Below are 15,904 nucleotides of genomic sequence, written 5' to 3'. Positions count from 1 at the left end.
GCTTTGAAAGATACCATCAAATAGGTTTAAAGACAAACCACAGAATGGGAGCAACTATTTGTGAATCATGTATGTAATATGCTACTTGTATCTAGAATAAAGAACTACAACTCAATAATAAAAAACCAAATAGCCCAATGAAATAATGGGCAAAAGAGGTGAATAGACATTTCTCTAAGAAGATATATACATGACCAATAAGCACATGAAAAGATGTTTAGCATCATTAGTCATCAGTGAAATCAAAACCATGAAGAGTTACCAATTCACATGTGCTAGGATGGCTAAAATTAAAACAGACAGATAATAACAAGTGTTGACAAGGATGTGGATAAACTGCAACCCTCACATTACTGCTAGAATGTAAAATGGTGCACCCACCTTGGAAAGCAGTTTAACAGTTTCTTACTCTTACAAGGTTACCACATATCTCAGCAATTACATACCTAGATATATACTCAGGAATATGTGATGAAAACATATGTCCACACAAACACTTGCATACAAATGTCAATTGCAGCATTATTCCTAGTAGCCAAACAATGGAAGTAGTCAAAACAATGGAAGCACACAAAATGTCCATCAACCAATAAGTGGATAAACAAAATGTAGTATAGCCTTACACTGGAATATTATTTAGCAATGAAAAGGGATTGTTTGAGTTCATTCAGGCTGCTATAACAAAATATCACACACGAGGTGGCTTATAAACAACAATTATTGCTCATAGCTCTGGAAGCTGGGAGTCCAAGATCAAGGTATGGCAGATGTGGTGTCTGGTGAGGCCCTGCTTCCTGGTTCATAGATAGCACCTTCTTGCTGTGTCCCCACATGGTAGAAGGGGTGAGGGAGCTCTCTGGGGCCCCTTTTACAAGGGCACTGATCCCACTTATGACTTAATAACCTCCCAAAGGCCCCGCCTCCTAATACTATCACCTTGGGGGTTAGAATTTCAATATAGGAATTTTTGGAGGAACAGAAACATTCAGACCATAACAGGAATGAAGCACAGATACGTGACAACACAGATAAACCGTGAAGATGTTACACTGAGTTAAAAACCCAAACACGAAAGGTCATGTAGTGTATGATTCCATTGCTATGAAACGTCCAGAACATGCAGCTCCACAGAGACACAGTAGATAAGTGGTTGCTGGGGGCTGTGGGGAGGGGGTAGTGAGGAGTGACTAATAACCAGCACAGAGATGTAGAGGGGATGATTAAAATGGTATAAAATCGATGACGGTGATGGTTATGCAATTCTGTGAATACACTAAAAACCACTGGATTTTAGGCTTTAAACAGGTGACCTTTATAAAGCTGGGGGTTTTTTTTGTTTGCATTGTTTTTTGAGATAGGGTCACACTCTGTCGCCCAGGCTGGAGTACGGTGACACGATCATGGCTCACTGTGCTTTGACTTCCTGGGCTCAAGCCATCCTCCCACCTCAACCTCCCGAGTAGCTGGGACCACCGTTGTACCCCACTATGCCTGGCTATCTTTTTTATATTTTTTGTAGAGATGGGGTCTCACTATGTTGCCCAGGCTGGTCTCAAAACTCCTGGGCTCAAGCAATCCTCCTGCTTCAACCTCCCAAAGTGCTGGGATTACAGGTGTGAGCCACTGTGCCTGGCCTATAAAGCTGTATTTAAACAAAAACAAGAACAAAAAAACTGGCAAGGAAGGGCTCCCTCCAAAAGGGACCTGAATCAAGTGGACCGTGAACTTGGTGGGGGCAAATGCTTCCTGGATTTGGAGCCCTGCCATGCCATGTCCAGCTTCTCTGTGTCAGTTCAGCTCTATGTGTGGATGTTTCCTCAACATGTGTGTATCCCACCTACTATAACAGCTGATAGGTATCAAGAGCCTGCAACATGCCAGGACTGTTCTTAACCACATACACGGATTATCACATTTACTCTTCGCAGTGACCTTGTGTGGTAGGTACCATTTCACAGCTGAGAAAACAGAAGTCCAGAGAAGTTAAACAACTTGCCAACAGCTACACAGCTCACAAGTGACTGGGCATCAGTTCAAACACACCAGTGCTCCAGGTACTAACCACTGAATAACTCCCTACAGCCACCTCCAACCCCAGCATTCTCAGGTTCCAGATTTAGCATGAAGTGTCAATATATACATCCCTTGAACCTTTACATATAATAAAAAATTGTTTATGCAGTGGCTCATGCCTGTAATCCCAGCACTTTGGGAGGCCGAGGCAGGAGGATCACTTGAAGCCAGGAGTTTGAGACCAGCCTGGGCTGCATAGCAAGACCCTATCTCTACAAAAATAATAAAATTAGCCAGGTTTGGTGGCACATGTCTATAGTCCCAGCAACTTGAGAGGCTGAGGTGGAAGAATCACTTGGGCCTGAGAGGTTGAGGCTGCAGTGAACCACTGCACTCCAGCCTGGGTGTCCAAGTGAGACCCTGTCTCTAAAACATAAAAAATAAACAATAAAATTGTCTATATACATGCCAATTCTGTTTTAGCATTTGTCCAGTTCCAAATATTTCATTTATTGAATTACTTGCTTTCAAGGTTTTTAAAATCCTCAAGATTTTATTTTGTTATTTTGGAGATGGACTCTCACTAAGTTTCACAGGCTGGTCTCAAACTCCTGGCCTCATGCAGTCCCTCCAAGTAGCTGGGATTACAGGCACAGGCCACTGTGCCTGGCTCATATTTTAAATGTGCCTTTGGCCTCTTATGAAAATGAGCTGCCATGGACGTTTCTAGGCGGAGGGGCCAGCTGACAGATTTTGAATGACGGTGTCTGCAACACTACAAAATACTTTTAAATGCTCAGTGCCATCTCTAATCTTCCCTCTAAAATAGAACTAGGGCAGATATCCCATTTCCTCCGTGAATACCTCAGTCCCGCCGATCTCCGGATCACCAGATAAGCATCCACCGCATAGCAAAACAGCCACCAGAAGCAGGCACTGTACAACAGCTGGATCCACATCTGCAATTGGGAAGAGCCCTGCATCAAAATGTCTGGAAACAGGTACAAGAAGCCCAGCCCATCCTTGAGACAGCAGGGCAGACACCGGCTTCCTCTGACGTCAGGAAGCCGCATGTGACAGCTCTCGGGACACAAGTGGGCACAGCCCCTGAGACCAAGGAGGGTGTGGCCTGGGATGGGTGTAGGCATTTGGATTTGACTAAGGAACTCTGCCTTCTGCCCCACTTGTATGCAGGGAGGATGAAGTGCCAAGATACGTCATTTAAACTGGGGTGCAGGCTCAAGGCGGCTTTGAACTCGATAGAAGCTCTTGTTCTGAGGAAGAATGAGTACGGGGAGGAGGGACTCAGGCAGTCCTTCCAAAGACAAGATGGAGGAAGGGGACTCCAGTGTTAGAAACCACACAAGGTCAAGATGTCTCGCCACCGCGGGCTGAGACAGAGGCTCATAGATGCAGTTAGGAAGCCACTGAGGACAGGGAAGCGAGGAAACTGGCAATTCTGCTCCAGCACAGGGCAGTCAACACAGCATCAGGGAATGCGCTTCAAATCACTCACCTGAGCACCACCGTGATGGATGGAGCATAACATACATGTGTATGTGTGTCTGTGTATATATGATATCTATTTACTTATTCAATAATTTCTTTATATATAATTATGTGGTTTTACTTTTTGTCTTTGAAGACGGAGTTTCACTCTGTCACCCAGGCTGGAGTGCAGTGGCGTGATCTTGGCTCACTGCAACCTCCGCCTCCTGGGTTCAAGCAATTCTCCTGCCTTAGCCTCTTGAGTAGCTAGGACCACAGGCACACGCCACCACACCCAGCTAATTTTTGTATTTTTAGCAGAGATAGGGCTTCACCCTGTTGGCCGGGCTGGTCTCGAATTCCTGGCCTCAAGTGATCCACCTGCTTCGGCCTCCCAAAGTGCTGGGATTACAAGTGTGGGCTACCGTGCCCAGCTTATGTTTTATTTAATATATTTAAGTATATATTTAAACAAAATGCATCCAATGGATTGATAACTTTTTCTGTGGCAGCTGGTTTTGCTTGTGGTCGCATTTAAGCAGAGGATGCATTTGTGAAGGGGAGGGAGAAACAACACTGGAGTGTCTGCGGCAGCATCCCCTGGAGGGTTTTGTTAAAACACAGAGAGGGCTGGGTTCCTGATCAGCAGGATGGGGCGGGACCTGAGAACCTGCATTTCTAACAGACTCCCAGGGTTTGCTGCTGCTGCGATTTGAGGAGCATAGGTAGGGAGGAGAGGGCACGCCGAGGGACTGGACTCACCGCACTCCCCACGCAGAAAGCAGCAGGCCAAATTTCCGTGCGGTTCACATCTGAGATGCTGTCAACAAAATTTGGGAATCCTAACCACACGGTGGACCGGATCACAACACCTAAGAGAGAATTGGATAATGCTTTGTATCTGATCCTAATCAAATCTAAAGCTGATTTCTTGCTTTGGAAAAACGATAGATACATAATAGAGATAGGAAGAGAGGAAGGAAGAAGGAAGGAAAGGAAGGAAGGAAGGAAGGAGGGAGAGAGGAAGGGAAAAAGACAAGAAGGAGGGAAAAGGAAAAAAGGAAGAAAAAAACATACATATTGGTGTGTGCAGAGAGAAAAAGAAGATTGAAACTCATAAAATAACGTTTTTTACTTTTATTTTTTTATTTATCTTTTTTTTTTTTTTTTTGAGACGGAGTCTGACTCTGTCACCCAGGCTGGAGTGCAGTGGTACAATCTCTGCTCACTGCAACTTCCGCCTCCCAGGTTTAAGTAATTCTCCTGCCTCAGCCTCCCGAGTAGCTGGGATTACAGGCACCCGCAACCACGCCCAGCTAATTTTTGTATTTTTAGTAGACGGGGTTTCACCATGTTGGCCAGGCTGGTCTCAAACTCCTGACCTCAAGTGATCCGTCTGCCTTGGTCTCCCAAAGTGTTGGGATTACAGGCATGAGCCACCACGCTTGGCCTGAAACTCAGAAAATAACTCTCATGGTAGCAAAACAAACGCAGGCACTTTAACGTAAACCATAGCTGGCCACAGTCTCATCCCTATTTTGTCTGGCTGTTTTCTTGCAATATGTGACTAGCAATCTGTATTTCTCAGCTGCATTTTCAGTGTCTATATTAGTTATTCCTCACATAAAAAAGAATTTTCAAAAAGCTCAATTTAGAAGTTCAAATATATACTTCCTTCATTCTTTTTTTAAACACTACATTTAAAATTTTCACAAATTAGTTCTCAATAATTTGCCTTTAACATTTATTCTTCGTGAGTTTCTCTTGCTATTAGACCCAAATGTCTAACATCCTCAAAACGGTATGCACGCTCATGGTACATATGATGGTTCTTTGTTAGGTAATGCAATATCCTTTGTTTAAAAGCACACTAGGGTCTGGGCACGGTGGCTCACGCCTGTAATCCCAGCACTTTGGGAGGCCAAGGCCGGCGGATCACTTGAGCCCAGGAGATGAGACCAGCCTGGTGAAACCCCGTCTCTACAAAAATACAATAATTAGCTGGGGGTGGTGGCATGAGCCTGTGGTCCCAGCTACTCAGGAGGCTGAGACGGGAGAATCGCTTGAGCCCAGAAGGCGGAGGTTGCAGTGAGTCGAGATTGCACCACTGTACTCCAGCCTGGGCAATAGAGTGAGAACCTGTGTCCAAACAAAACAAAACAAAACAAAAAACAAAAAATAAAGAAAAAAAAAAAGAACCTGGCGCAGTGGCTCACGCCTGTAATCACAGCACTTTGGGAGGCTGAGGTGGGTGGATCACCTGAGGTCAGGAGTTTGAGACCAGCCTGGCCAACATGGTGAAACCACGTCTCTACTAAAAATACAAAAATTAGCCGGGCATCGTGGTGGGTGCCTATAATTCCAGCTGCTCAGGAGTCTGAGGCACAAGAATTGCTTGAACTTGTGAGGTGGAGGTTGCAGTGAGCCAAGATTGTACCACTGTACTCCAGCCTGGACGACAGAGTGAGACTCCGTCTAAAAAAAAAAAAAAAAAAGGACACTAGGTAATATAGTAATATAAAGGGGAGAACTGTAAACAACACCAAGCTACATGCTATGTAGTAGTGCTCACTGGTATACATGCTATACACCACTAAACACACACTATGCAATACACTACTAAAATCTCATCATATACACAACACACACTATGTGATACACTACTAAACAAACACTATGTAATATACTACTAAACACATACCATGTAATACACCACTAAACACACACTATGCAATACACTACTAAAGGACAACTGTGAACACTAAAAAGCTCAAGACATCTTCTCATTATCAAGCCACTGCCAACAAAAACAATGCCTTTCTTCTCTACAGTGCCTTAGAATTTTCAGCATTTATCACTCCTTTGAGCTTAATAAAAGCCCTATCCCACAGGCATTCAAATTTCTTATTTTTCAGTAAGGGGTCCCGATCACCCAGCCTTTTCCTGACTTCTACTTATTTGCTCACAACCTCATCCACTTCCCTTCTAAAGGCTAACAGACATGCAAGTGTTATTCACGAACCCTCAAAAGATGTTTGGGTACACCTTACTTTTTTAGAGACAGGGTCTTGGCTCTGTCACCCAGGCTGGATCACGGCTCACTGCAGCCTGGAATTCATGGTTTCAAGTGGTCCTCCTGCCTTAGCCTGCTGAGTAGCTGGAACCACATGTGCATGCCACCATGACAGGCTTTTTTTTTTTTTTTTTTTTTTTGTAGAGCCTGGGTCTTGTTATGTTATGTTGCCCAGGCTAGTCTTGAACTCCTAGGTTCAAGCAATCCGTCCACCACAGCCACAGCCTCCTGAGTAGTTAGGATAGTTAGGATTACAGGCGTGAGCCACCACACCTTTAGGAAGCCGAAGTAGGAGGATCGCTTGAGCCTAGAAGTTTGACCAGCCTGGGCAAGATGGTGAGATTCCAGCTCTGAAAAAACAATACAAAAATTAGCCAGTGTGGTGATGCGTGCCTGTAGACCCAGCTACCTGGGAGGCTGAGGTAGGAGGATCCCTTGAGCCCGGAAGTTCAAGGCTGCAGTGAGCTATGATCATGCCACCACACTCCAACCTGGGCAACAGAGTGAGACCCTGTCTCAAATAAAAATAAAGTGATAATGATATTGGGGTTGCAAATGTTTAAAATTATTATGTTTTAGAGCTCTCTCTGAGATCTGAATGGGCAGGATGATGGCACCTGAGATTTGCTTCACATTAATCTAGTGAGGAGGGTGAAGAGGGGAGCAGATGAGCCAGGTACCTGTACCCCACGAATCCCACATATAGGGATTCACTGTAAGTGTTTCTGTTATAGACTGCATTTATGCATGGTGGAAATGTTCCAAAATAAAAAAGCTAAACAGAATGGCCAAATCTAGCTTAGAGGTCTGTATAAAGTGTCACATAATAGTTTAAAGCAGATGTTGGCAAACTCATCCTGTAATATTTTTGGCTTTGGGAGCCATACTTTCTCTGTCCAATATTCACACTGCCCTTGTAGGGTAAAGGCAGCCATGGATAATTCCCAAATGCACATGAACAGCATAGCTGCATTCCCATCAAACTTCATTTGTAGACATTAACATTTAAATGTCAGTAATAGTCACATGCCAGGACATATTTTCTAATTTTGATTTTTAAAAACATTTTAGGGCTGGGTGAGGTGGCTCACACCTGTAATCCTAACACTTTATGATGCCAAGGGTGGTGATCTCTTAATTAAGCCCAGGAGTTGGAGACCAGCCTGGGCAACATAGTGAGACCCCATCTCTAAATATATATATATATAAATATATGTATATATATATTTACCCTACCATGGTGGCCTGTGGCTGTAGTCCCAGCTACTCGGGTAGCTGAGGTGGGAGGAACGCTTGAACCCAGGAGGTCGAGGCTGCAGTGAGTTGTGATCGTGACACTGCACTCAGCCTGGGCAAGAGGGTGAGACCCTGTCTCAAAAAAATCATTAATTTAAAGAAAAGTAGGATGTAAAACCATTCTTAGCTCGTGGGCCCTAGAAAACAGGCAGGATTTGGTCTGAGGGCTGCAGTTTGTGCACCTGTGGTGTAAAAATCATACCCAAAAAGCCTGGATAGGGAAGGGATTTCAGCTTACAAAATACTTGAGAGAATATATAGTGCACAATAGAAAAGAATTCACACACGCACATGCACGCACACACACACAGCGAGAGTGTGTTAATTGTTAGTCTCTCCCTGGTGCAGTTGGGCAAAACCGAGGAAATCTTTTCTGGTCTGGGTTTTGCTTAACTGCGCCATCTGAAGTTTCCCTGTAACAAACACAATAAACGGATTTTTAAAACTCATCGTCCCTTGGATGGGAATTTTACCGACCATCTGTTTGCAAAACTAACTAGTCGGCCGGGCGCAGTGGCTTATGCCTGTAATCCCAGCACTTTGGGAGGCCGAGGCGGGCGGATTACCTGAGGTCAAGAGTTCGAGAGCAGCTTGGCCAACATGGTGAAACTCCGTCTCTACTAAAAATACAAAAATTAGTCGGGCGTGGTGGCGCGTGCCTGTAATCCCAACTACTCGGAAGGCTAAGGCAGGAGAATCGCTTGAACCCGGGAGGCGGGGGTTGCAGTGAGCAGAGATTGTGCCACTGCACTTCAGCACTTCAGCACTTCAGTCTGGGTGAAAAAGCAAGACTCCGTCTCAAAAAAAAAAAAAAAAAAAAAAAAAACCTAGTCGTCCCGTCCAGTCCCTGGGGAACTGCCTCCGCTTTCTCTTTTCTCTGTGGTTCAAGTGTTCAGACGCCCGGCCCAACCCGCGAGCCGTGTGCCATCACCCGGGCACCGATCAAGTTCCAACCCGCGGGCTGTGGGTCCTCACCCGGGCATGGATCAAGTTCCAACCTGCGGGCCATGCGCCCTCACCCGGGCATCGATCCGGTCTCAACCTGCAGGCCACGCACCCTCACCCGGGGACTGAGCAGGTCCAACCCCAGGGCCTCACGCCCTCACCCCAGCACTGAGCAGGTCTCAACCCGCGGGCCGTGCGCCCTCACCCGGACACCAATCAGGTCCCAATCCGCGGGCCTCAAGCCCTCAGCCAGGGACCCAGCAGGTCCCAACCAGCCGGCTATGCGCCCTCAGCCCTGCACCGGGCAGGTTCCAACCCGCGGGCCTCTCGTCCTCACTCCACCACGGAACAGGTCCAAATCCACAGGCCGTGCGCCCTTATCCAGGTACCAGTCGGGTCTCAACCTGCGGGCCACGCGCCCTCACCCAGGCACAGATCGGGTTCCAACCCGCGGGCCGCGCGCGCCCTTACCCAGGCAGCCTAGAAGGTCGCAGGCAGTGGCAGCGCGCAGGATGCGGACCGAGGCCGGTGGGGACGTCGCGGGGGACCCGGGGCCCGCGGGCCGGCGGCCGGGCAGCAGCTGCAGAAGGCCCAGCGCCAAGCGGAGCGCGCCGCTGCCCAGGCAGAGCGCGTGGAAGGCCCGCGGCTGGAAGCTCAGCACGAGTTGCGTGGCCGCATCCCGTGTGGGGCAGCAGAAGGTCCCTAGGCGCGGGGAGGCCATGGGCTGTGCTCACGGACGCGGCTCGGGTGTGCCAGGACCCCGCCGGCCTGCCTGGGTCATGTGCTGGGCGGGCTGGGGGCGGCATCATGTGCCCTGGGCCTCTCCCCCACCCCAACCCCCAGCGCCTGCAGTAGAGCCAGGCTCGGTGGGGGCCGAGCGCACTGGGCTAACGCCACGAGGCCTCACGAGGTGATGCTTGGGCGGGCAGAGGAGGAGGACAGAGAGAGGGAGGGCTGAGAGGAGAGGAAGAGGGAGGAGGAGGAGGGAAGTGGAAGGAGAAGCCGAAAAGTTGGGAAGGTTACCTTTCTCCCCATTTACCAAGCCTTCCTGGTGGTTTCTCTGGCACCTAGAGCGCCAAACCTGCCATCTTTACTGGTCTTCTAGAGAAACAGGCCTCGTGGACTCGATCTTTCCTATTTGGGACTCTGACATCCTGATTTTGATGCCTTTAAGGCGCTAGAACATGTTCATAAACTGTGACTGATCCCTATAACTGCATTTCTCCTAAGTAGAGATGGTTGTCCAAATAGTGCTTTTTTTATGGCCTCTCTCATTCATGGAAATAACCCCACAGAGGCAGGATTTTCATTTACAATTAATGAATGAAACAACCAGATCAATGTTAAAGAAAGAGCAGTAGCTCACTCCTGTAATCCCAGCACTTTGGGAGGCTGAGGTGGGCAGATCGCTTGAGCTCAAGAGTTGGAGACCAGAGTGGGCAACATGGCAAAACCCTGCCTCTACTAAAAACACAAAAATTAGCCCAGCGTGGTGGCCCAGGCCTGTGATCCAAGCTACTCGGCAGCCTAAGGCGGAAGGATCACTTGAGCCCAGGAGGTGGAGGTTACTGTGAGCCAAGATAGTGCCAACTGCACTCCAACCTGAGCGATAGAGCCAGACCTTGTCTCAAAAAACAAAACAAAACAAAACATAACTTAGCTGGGCGTGGTGGGGCGTGCTTGTAGCCCTAGCTTCTGGGGAGGTTGAGGTGGGAGGATCACTTGAACCCGAGAAGTGGAGGTTGCAGTGAGCAGAGATTACACCACTGCACTCCACCCTGAGCAATGGAGTGAAACCCTATCTCTCTCTCTCTCTCTCACACACACACACACACACACACACACACAAACAATTAAATTTAAAATTTGAAAACATTTTAAAAAAAGGGAAAAGTACTCAGCATAAGTATACACAGACACATTTTGCACCTTAACTTTCAGTTCTATTTATTTGGATTTTTCTTAATTGCGTTAATTTTTCTATATGTTTTCTCATACATTGAAAACTCTTGCTTTATTCTACACATGTAAGTTTCAAAATAATATCAGTGTTAATTATTACAATAAGCATACTGTGAGATTTTTTTTTTAAGTTCTTCAAGGTTGAAAATAGAAGTGCTCTTTCTAGATTATGGCCTTTATTTTAAAAAAAAGAAAGAAAAAAAATCCAGCTTCATCATATGTATCATCTTCAACAAACCTCATTGGCTCTTTGTGACCACACAAGAGACGCCCTTCCTCCTCTCTCCTGGTAAAATGGGCCCCTCTCTGAGTTTTTTTCAAGCAACCAAAGCGCAGGTGTCCCCATTGTGTTCATGGACTCTCCTCACTTGGCCTCCCACCCCAGCAGCCCAGCTGAATTTCCCCACCAGCTTTGCGGTTTTAAGGAAGGCATGATCTGTGTCGTCTTCCTCTAGGGACAGCAGGACTGGCTTCCCTTGGGACCCCACAGAAGGCAGGCGGGAGGCTCTACTGCCAGACAGGAAGTGGAGCCTTATTTAACAACAATGGGCTGCAAACTCCACCACTTCAAAAGAGTCCAGATCTGGCATGTCTATAAACGCAGCCTGTTCACTCCACAGCCGCCTTCCTAGAAGTCAGAACAGACTGACATCTTCAGAAAGCTTAACAGCTCTGCTGGATTACACACTCCATTGTAAAAACAGTCGGAAGCACCATAGAACTACTGCCCAAGCATTAATGTTTAAAAGCTTGAATTCTAATATCTAATTTGGACAATGGCTCTCTTTCCTTCTGCCTTGGTAAGCAGAGTTGCTTCTGGAAGTTGGTGTAATGGAAAGTGCTTTAAAAGATAAAAATTAAGAGTGTCTGCACATTTGCCTGAAGGCTGATGGCCAGTGGGCCAGGCAAAGGGGTCCCTGCATTTGAATCTCTATTTCATGCCCCAGAAAACACACTCCGCCTCTCTGCTTCCTACGTGATAACCTGGGAGCACTCTCCAGGGGGCTCTGGCTGACTCTGGTGCCCACTACTCAAGGTCAGTAGTCAGAATCTCATCAGTGAGAAAATGGATATGAATGCAGATTCCTAGGCCCATGGCACAGATGACAATGGTAAAGATGAGCCTCAGAGTAAAGGTGTAGAAGCATGCGTGTAAGACTAAATTTAAAACCCTGCCATCAACGTGAGAGGAAACTAGAAATTGGTATGAGAGGCTGGGCCCAGTGGCTCACACCTGTAATCTCAGCACTTAGGGAGGCTGAGGCAGGAGGATCACTTGAGCCCAGGAGTTTGAGACCATCCTTGGCAACATAGTGAGATCCCATCTCTACAAAAATCCAAATTAACATAGCATGCTGCTGTGCACCTGTAGTTGCAGCTACTGGGGAGGATGAGGTGGGAGGATCACTTGAGCCCAGGAGTTTGAGGTTGCAGTGAGCTGTGATCACACCACTGCACTCCAGCTGGGGTGAACTGAGATGACAAACTTTTTTTTTTTTTTTCTTTGAGACAGAGTCTTGCTTCATTGCCCAGGCTGGAGTGCAGTGGCATGATCTCAGCTCACTGCAACCTCTGCCTCCTGGGTTCAAGTGATTCTCATGCCTCAGCCTCCTGAGTAGCTGGGACCACAGGTACATGCCATCACACCCGGCTAATTTTTTGTCCTTTTAGTAGAAATGGGGTTTCGTCATGTTAGTCAGGCTGGTCTCGAACTTCTGGCCTCCAGTGATCCACCCGCTTTGGCCTCTCAAAGTGCCGGGATTACAGGCATGAGCCACCACGCCCGGGCTGACAAACCTTTTCATGAAACAGTACAACTACAAATCTGAGAAAAGTGAAGCAAATACACACGCATGCACTTGGGAGGCAGAAACATCTGGAAGTTTTGTAGATATGGGAGATCCAGGGATGGCAGTGCTGAATATAAACTTTGAGGTATGTGTGCAGAAACAATCGGTCTTTGAGTACATGAAGGTACATCTGTTTTTGCATGAACCCTTCCTCCTTTTTTCCCTCCTTCCTAGTTTAACACCTGAATTCGCTCTCCATTTTCACAGTCTGGGCTGCCTGGGGCATCTGTTCCCTGGAAATGCTCCATCATCTTGGCTTTCTCTCATTCCACAATCCACCATTTATGCGCCATTCCCACTTGATCAGATGTACCTGATCAACTGCTGGAAGACGGTTCCTGGGTTTCTCTCCCAGGCAGTTTATTTTTCATGGTGAGTCCCCTGGCATCGAGATGTCTCAACCAAAAGGATGGGGTTTATGGTGAGACTCAGATATCCCTTAGAATCCAGTAGAGGAGGTGACTGGGGGCAGATGGATGGCAGAAACGGCCTAAGTAAGGAGACTGCCATTCACAATAATTTGAATTTAAATAATAAATAAGATTTATTTATTTATTTATTGAAATGGAGTCTCACTATATCATTCAGGCTAGAGTGCAGTGGTGCGATCTCAGCTCACTGCAACCTCTGCTTCCCGGGTTCAAGCGATTCTCCTGCCACAGCCTCCCAAGTAGCTGGGATTACAGGCACCTGCCACCACACCTGGCTAATTTTTGTATTTAGAGTACAGACGGGGTTTCACCAAGTTGTCCAGGCTGGTCTCGAACTCCTGACCTCAGGTGATCTGCCCGCCTCAGCTTCCCAAAGTGTGGGGATTGCAGGCATGAGTCACTGCGCCCAGCCTAATAAATAATTTTTAAATAATATAATAATTTATGGAGTGTAGGCAGGCACTGTGCTTTTAATATTACATTCATTGTCTCATTTAATATTCAGAATGAGCCTTCCAAGTGGGTTTTACTGATACTTAAATTGACATAGCTAATACATGGCCAGGTGCAGTGGCTTATGTCTGTAATCCCAGTACTTTGGGAGGCCAAGGTGGGAGCATTGTTTGAGCCCAGGAGTTCAAGACCAGCCTGGGGCAACATAGGGAGACCCTGTCCCCACCCTCCCCCACCCCCCCAAAAAAAGCCGGGTGCAGTGGCTCACACCTGTAATCCTAGCACTTTGGGAGGCTAAGGCGGGCAGATCACCTGAAGTCAGGAGTTCAAGACCAGCCTGGCCAACATGGCAAAACCCCATCTCTACTGAAAATACAAAAATTAGCTAGGTGTGGCGGTGGGCGCCTGCAGTTCCTGCTACTCAGGAGGCTGAGAAAGGAGAATCACTTGAACCCAGGAGGCAGAGGTTGCAGTGAGCTGAGATCACACCACTGCTCTCCAGCCTGGGTGACAAAGGGAGATTCCTTCTTAAAAAAAAAAAAAAAAAAAAAAAAAAAGCTCGCTTGGTGGGGCCCGCTTGTCATCCCAGCTACTCGGAAGGCTGAGGTGAGAGGATGACTTAAACCTGAGCCCGGGAGGTTAAGACTACAGTGAGCTGTGATCGCGCCACTACACTCCAGCCCGGGTGACGGAGCAAGAACAGGAAAATGAAAGAAAGAAAGAAAGAGAGAGAGACAGTGAGAAAGAAAGAAAACAGACCAGACAATACATAAGTCCACGGGTATGGCTGGGTGCCAATAAAACTTTATTTACAAAACAGGCAAAGGGCCATAGGCTGCAGTTCCTGTAAGTCTACCACCTGAGGCTCTGGCTTATCTAGCAGCTGCTCGAAAGGCTGGGCAAGAACCCAGAAATGGAGGAGGATTAACACTTAATGGGGCAGACAAACTTATTCCAATGAGAGAAAGGAAGCAGGAAGTCACTGGCAGATGTATTGCTCACCTTTCCTTCCTAGGGAGGTTTCTGAGGAGTGGTTTCATATGTTCCTGTGTAACCAGCTGGGTTTCTTGGGAATCTTGTGGCCAGTTCATAAATGACACTGCTCTTAATTTGCTTTCTTCCTTCCTTGCCTCACCCTGCTTTTGTGCTCACTCCTAGAGTCCTTGTAGGTACACAATGTGCCTTAAACTCTGTGCTCAGCTGCTTTTCCTGAGAAGGGATTTCAGCTGCTCCAGCCACAGCCCTCTTTTGGGTCCACCAGATGACCAACAGCATCTCTGCCTTTCATTTAAGTGCAATTCAATGGGAGTTTATGAGTAACATACACAAGTTGATTGAACAATGGTATAGATTCTGTGTCCAATAAATAAGGTAGTGTCACCAAACCTTAATGAAGAAAACAGGCCAGGTGCGGTGGCTCATGCCTGTGATCCCAGCACTTGGGGAGGCCAAAGCGGGCAGATTGCCTGAGGTCAGGGGTTCGAGACCAGCTTGGCCAACATAAAGAAATCCCGTCTCTACTGAAAATACAAAAACTAGCTGGGTGTGGTAGTGCGGTCCTCCCGCCTCAGCCTCCTGAGTAGCTGGGACCACAGGCATACACCATCATGTCTTGCTAATTTAAGAAAAAAATTTATAGAAATGAGGTCTTGCTATGTTGCCCAGGCTGGTCTCGAATTCCTGGTCTCAAGCCATCCTTTCACCTTGGCCTCCCAGAGTGCTGAGATTACAGGCCTGAGTCATCTTACCCAGCCCAAATTGTACATTTTGTAAAATAGGGAGACGTGAAGTGGCAGCAGGCCTGAGCATGGTATGAGTTCCACTTTACTGTGCATTCGCCTGCAGATCTTGCGGAAAGGCAGATCCTGATTCAGGGTTTCTGGGGTGGGGCCCAAGACTCTGCATTTCTTACAGTCTCCAAGGAGACGTGGCTGCTGCTGGCCTATGGCTCCTACTTTGAGTGCCAAGACCCTAGAGCTTGTATCTTATCCTGAAAAGCAAAGAAAACTCCCAGGCCGTATTTGAATTTGTGGAGGACTTGGTTCAAAATAGATGCAGTAAAATTGATTAGCATCCAAATAAGCCATGGAGCATTCTCTCTCCTCTCTCTCTCTTTTTTTTTTTTTTTTTTTTTTGATGGAGTCTCGCTCTGTTGCTCAGGCTAGAGTGTAGTGGTGTGATCTTGGCTCACTGCAACCTCCGCCTCCTGGGTTCAAGCGATTCTCCTGCCTCAGCTGGGATTACAGATGCGTGCCACCACCCCCGGCTAACTTTGGTATTTTTAGTAGAGATGGAGTTTCACCATGTTAGCCAGGCTGGTCTTGAACTCCTGATCTCAGGTGATCCACCCACCTCGGCCTCCCAAAGTGCTAGGATTACAGGCATGAGCCATC

The 15,904-nt window shown here is 47.2% G+C and overlaps 1 protein-coding gene across 1 annotated transcript in view; it reads right to left on the bottom strand.

Moving 5' to 3' along the window:
- GPR143 (G protein-coupled receptor 143) overlaps positions 1 to 9,566 on the bottom strand; it is a 41,053-nt gene extending 31,487 nt beyond the window's left edge. The window contains exons 1-3 of the mRNA XM_007990992.3: positions 9,287 to 9,566; positions 4,264 to 4,373; positions 2,878 to 2,972 (exon numbers count right to left, since the gene is read on the bottom strand). Coding sequence (XP_007989183.3) covers positions 2,878 to 2,972; positions 4,264 to 4,373; positions 9,287 to 9,536 — 455 coding nt within the window. The 5' untranslated portion in view covers positions 9,537 to 9,566. The remainder of the gene's footprint in view (positions 1 to 2,877; positions 2,973 to 4,263; positions 4,374 to 9,286) is intronic.
- Positions 9,567 to 15,904: the final 6,338 nt, after the last annotated feature.

The sequence above is a fragment of the Chlorocebus sabaeus genome, chromosome X (assembly GCF_047675955.1).
Source record: "Chlorocebus sabaeus isolate Y175 chromosome X, mChlSab1.0.hap1, whole genome shotgun sequence".
Classification (NCBI taxonomy): Eukaryota; Metazoa; Chordata; class Mammalia; order Primates; family Cercopithecidae; genus Chlorocebus; species Chlorocebus sabaeus.
Note: the sequence above shows the minus strand (reverse complement) of the source record. Positions and strands in the feature narration are given on the sequence as shown.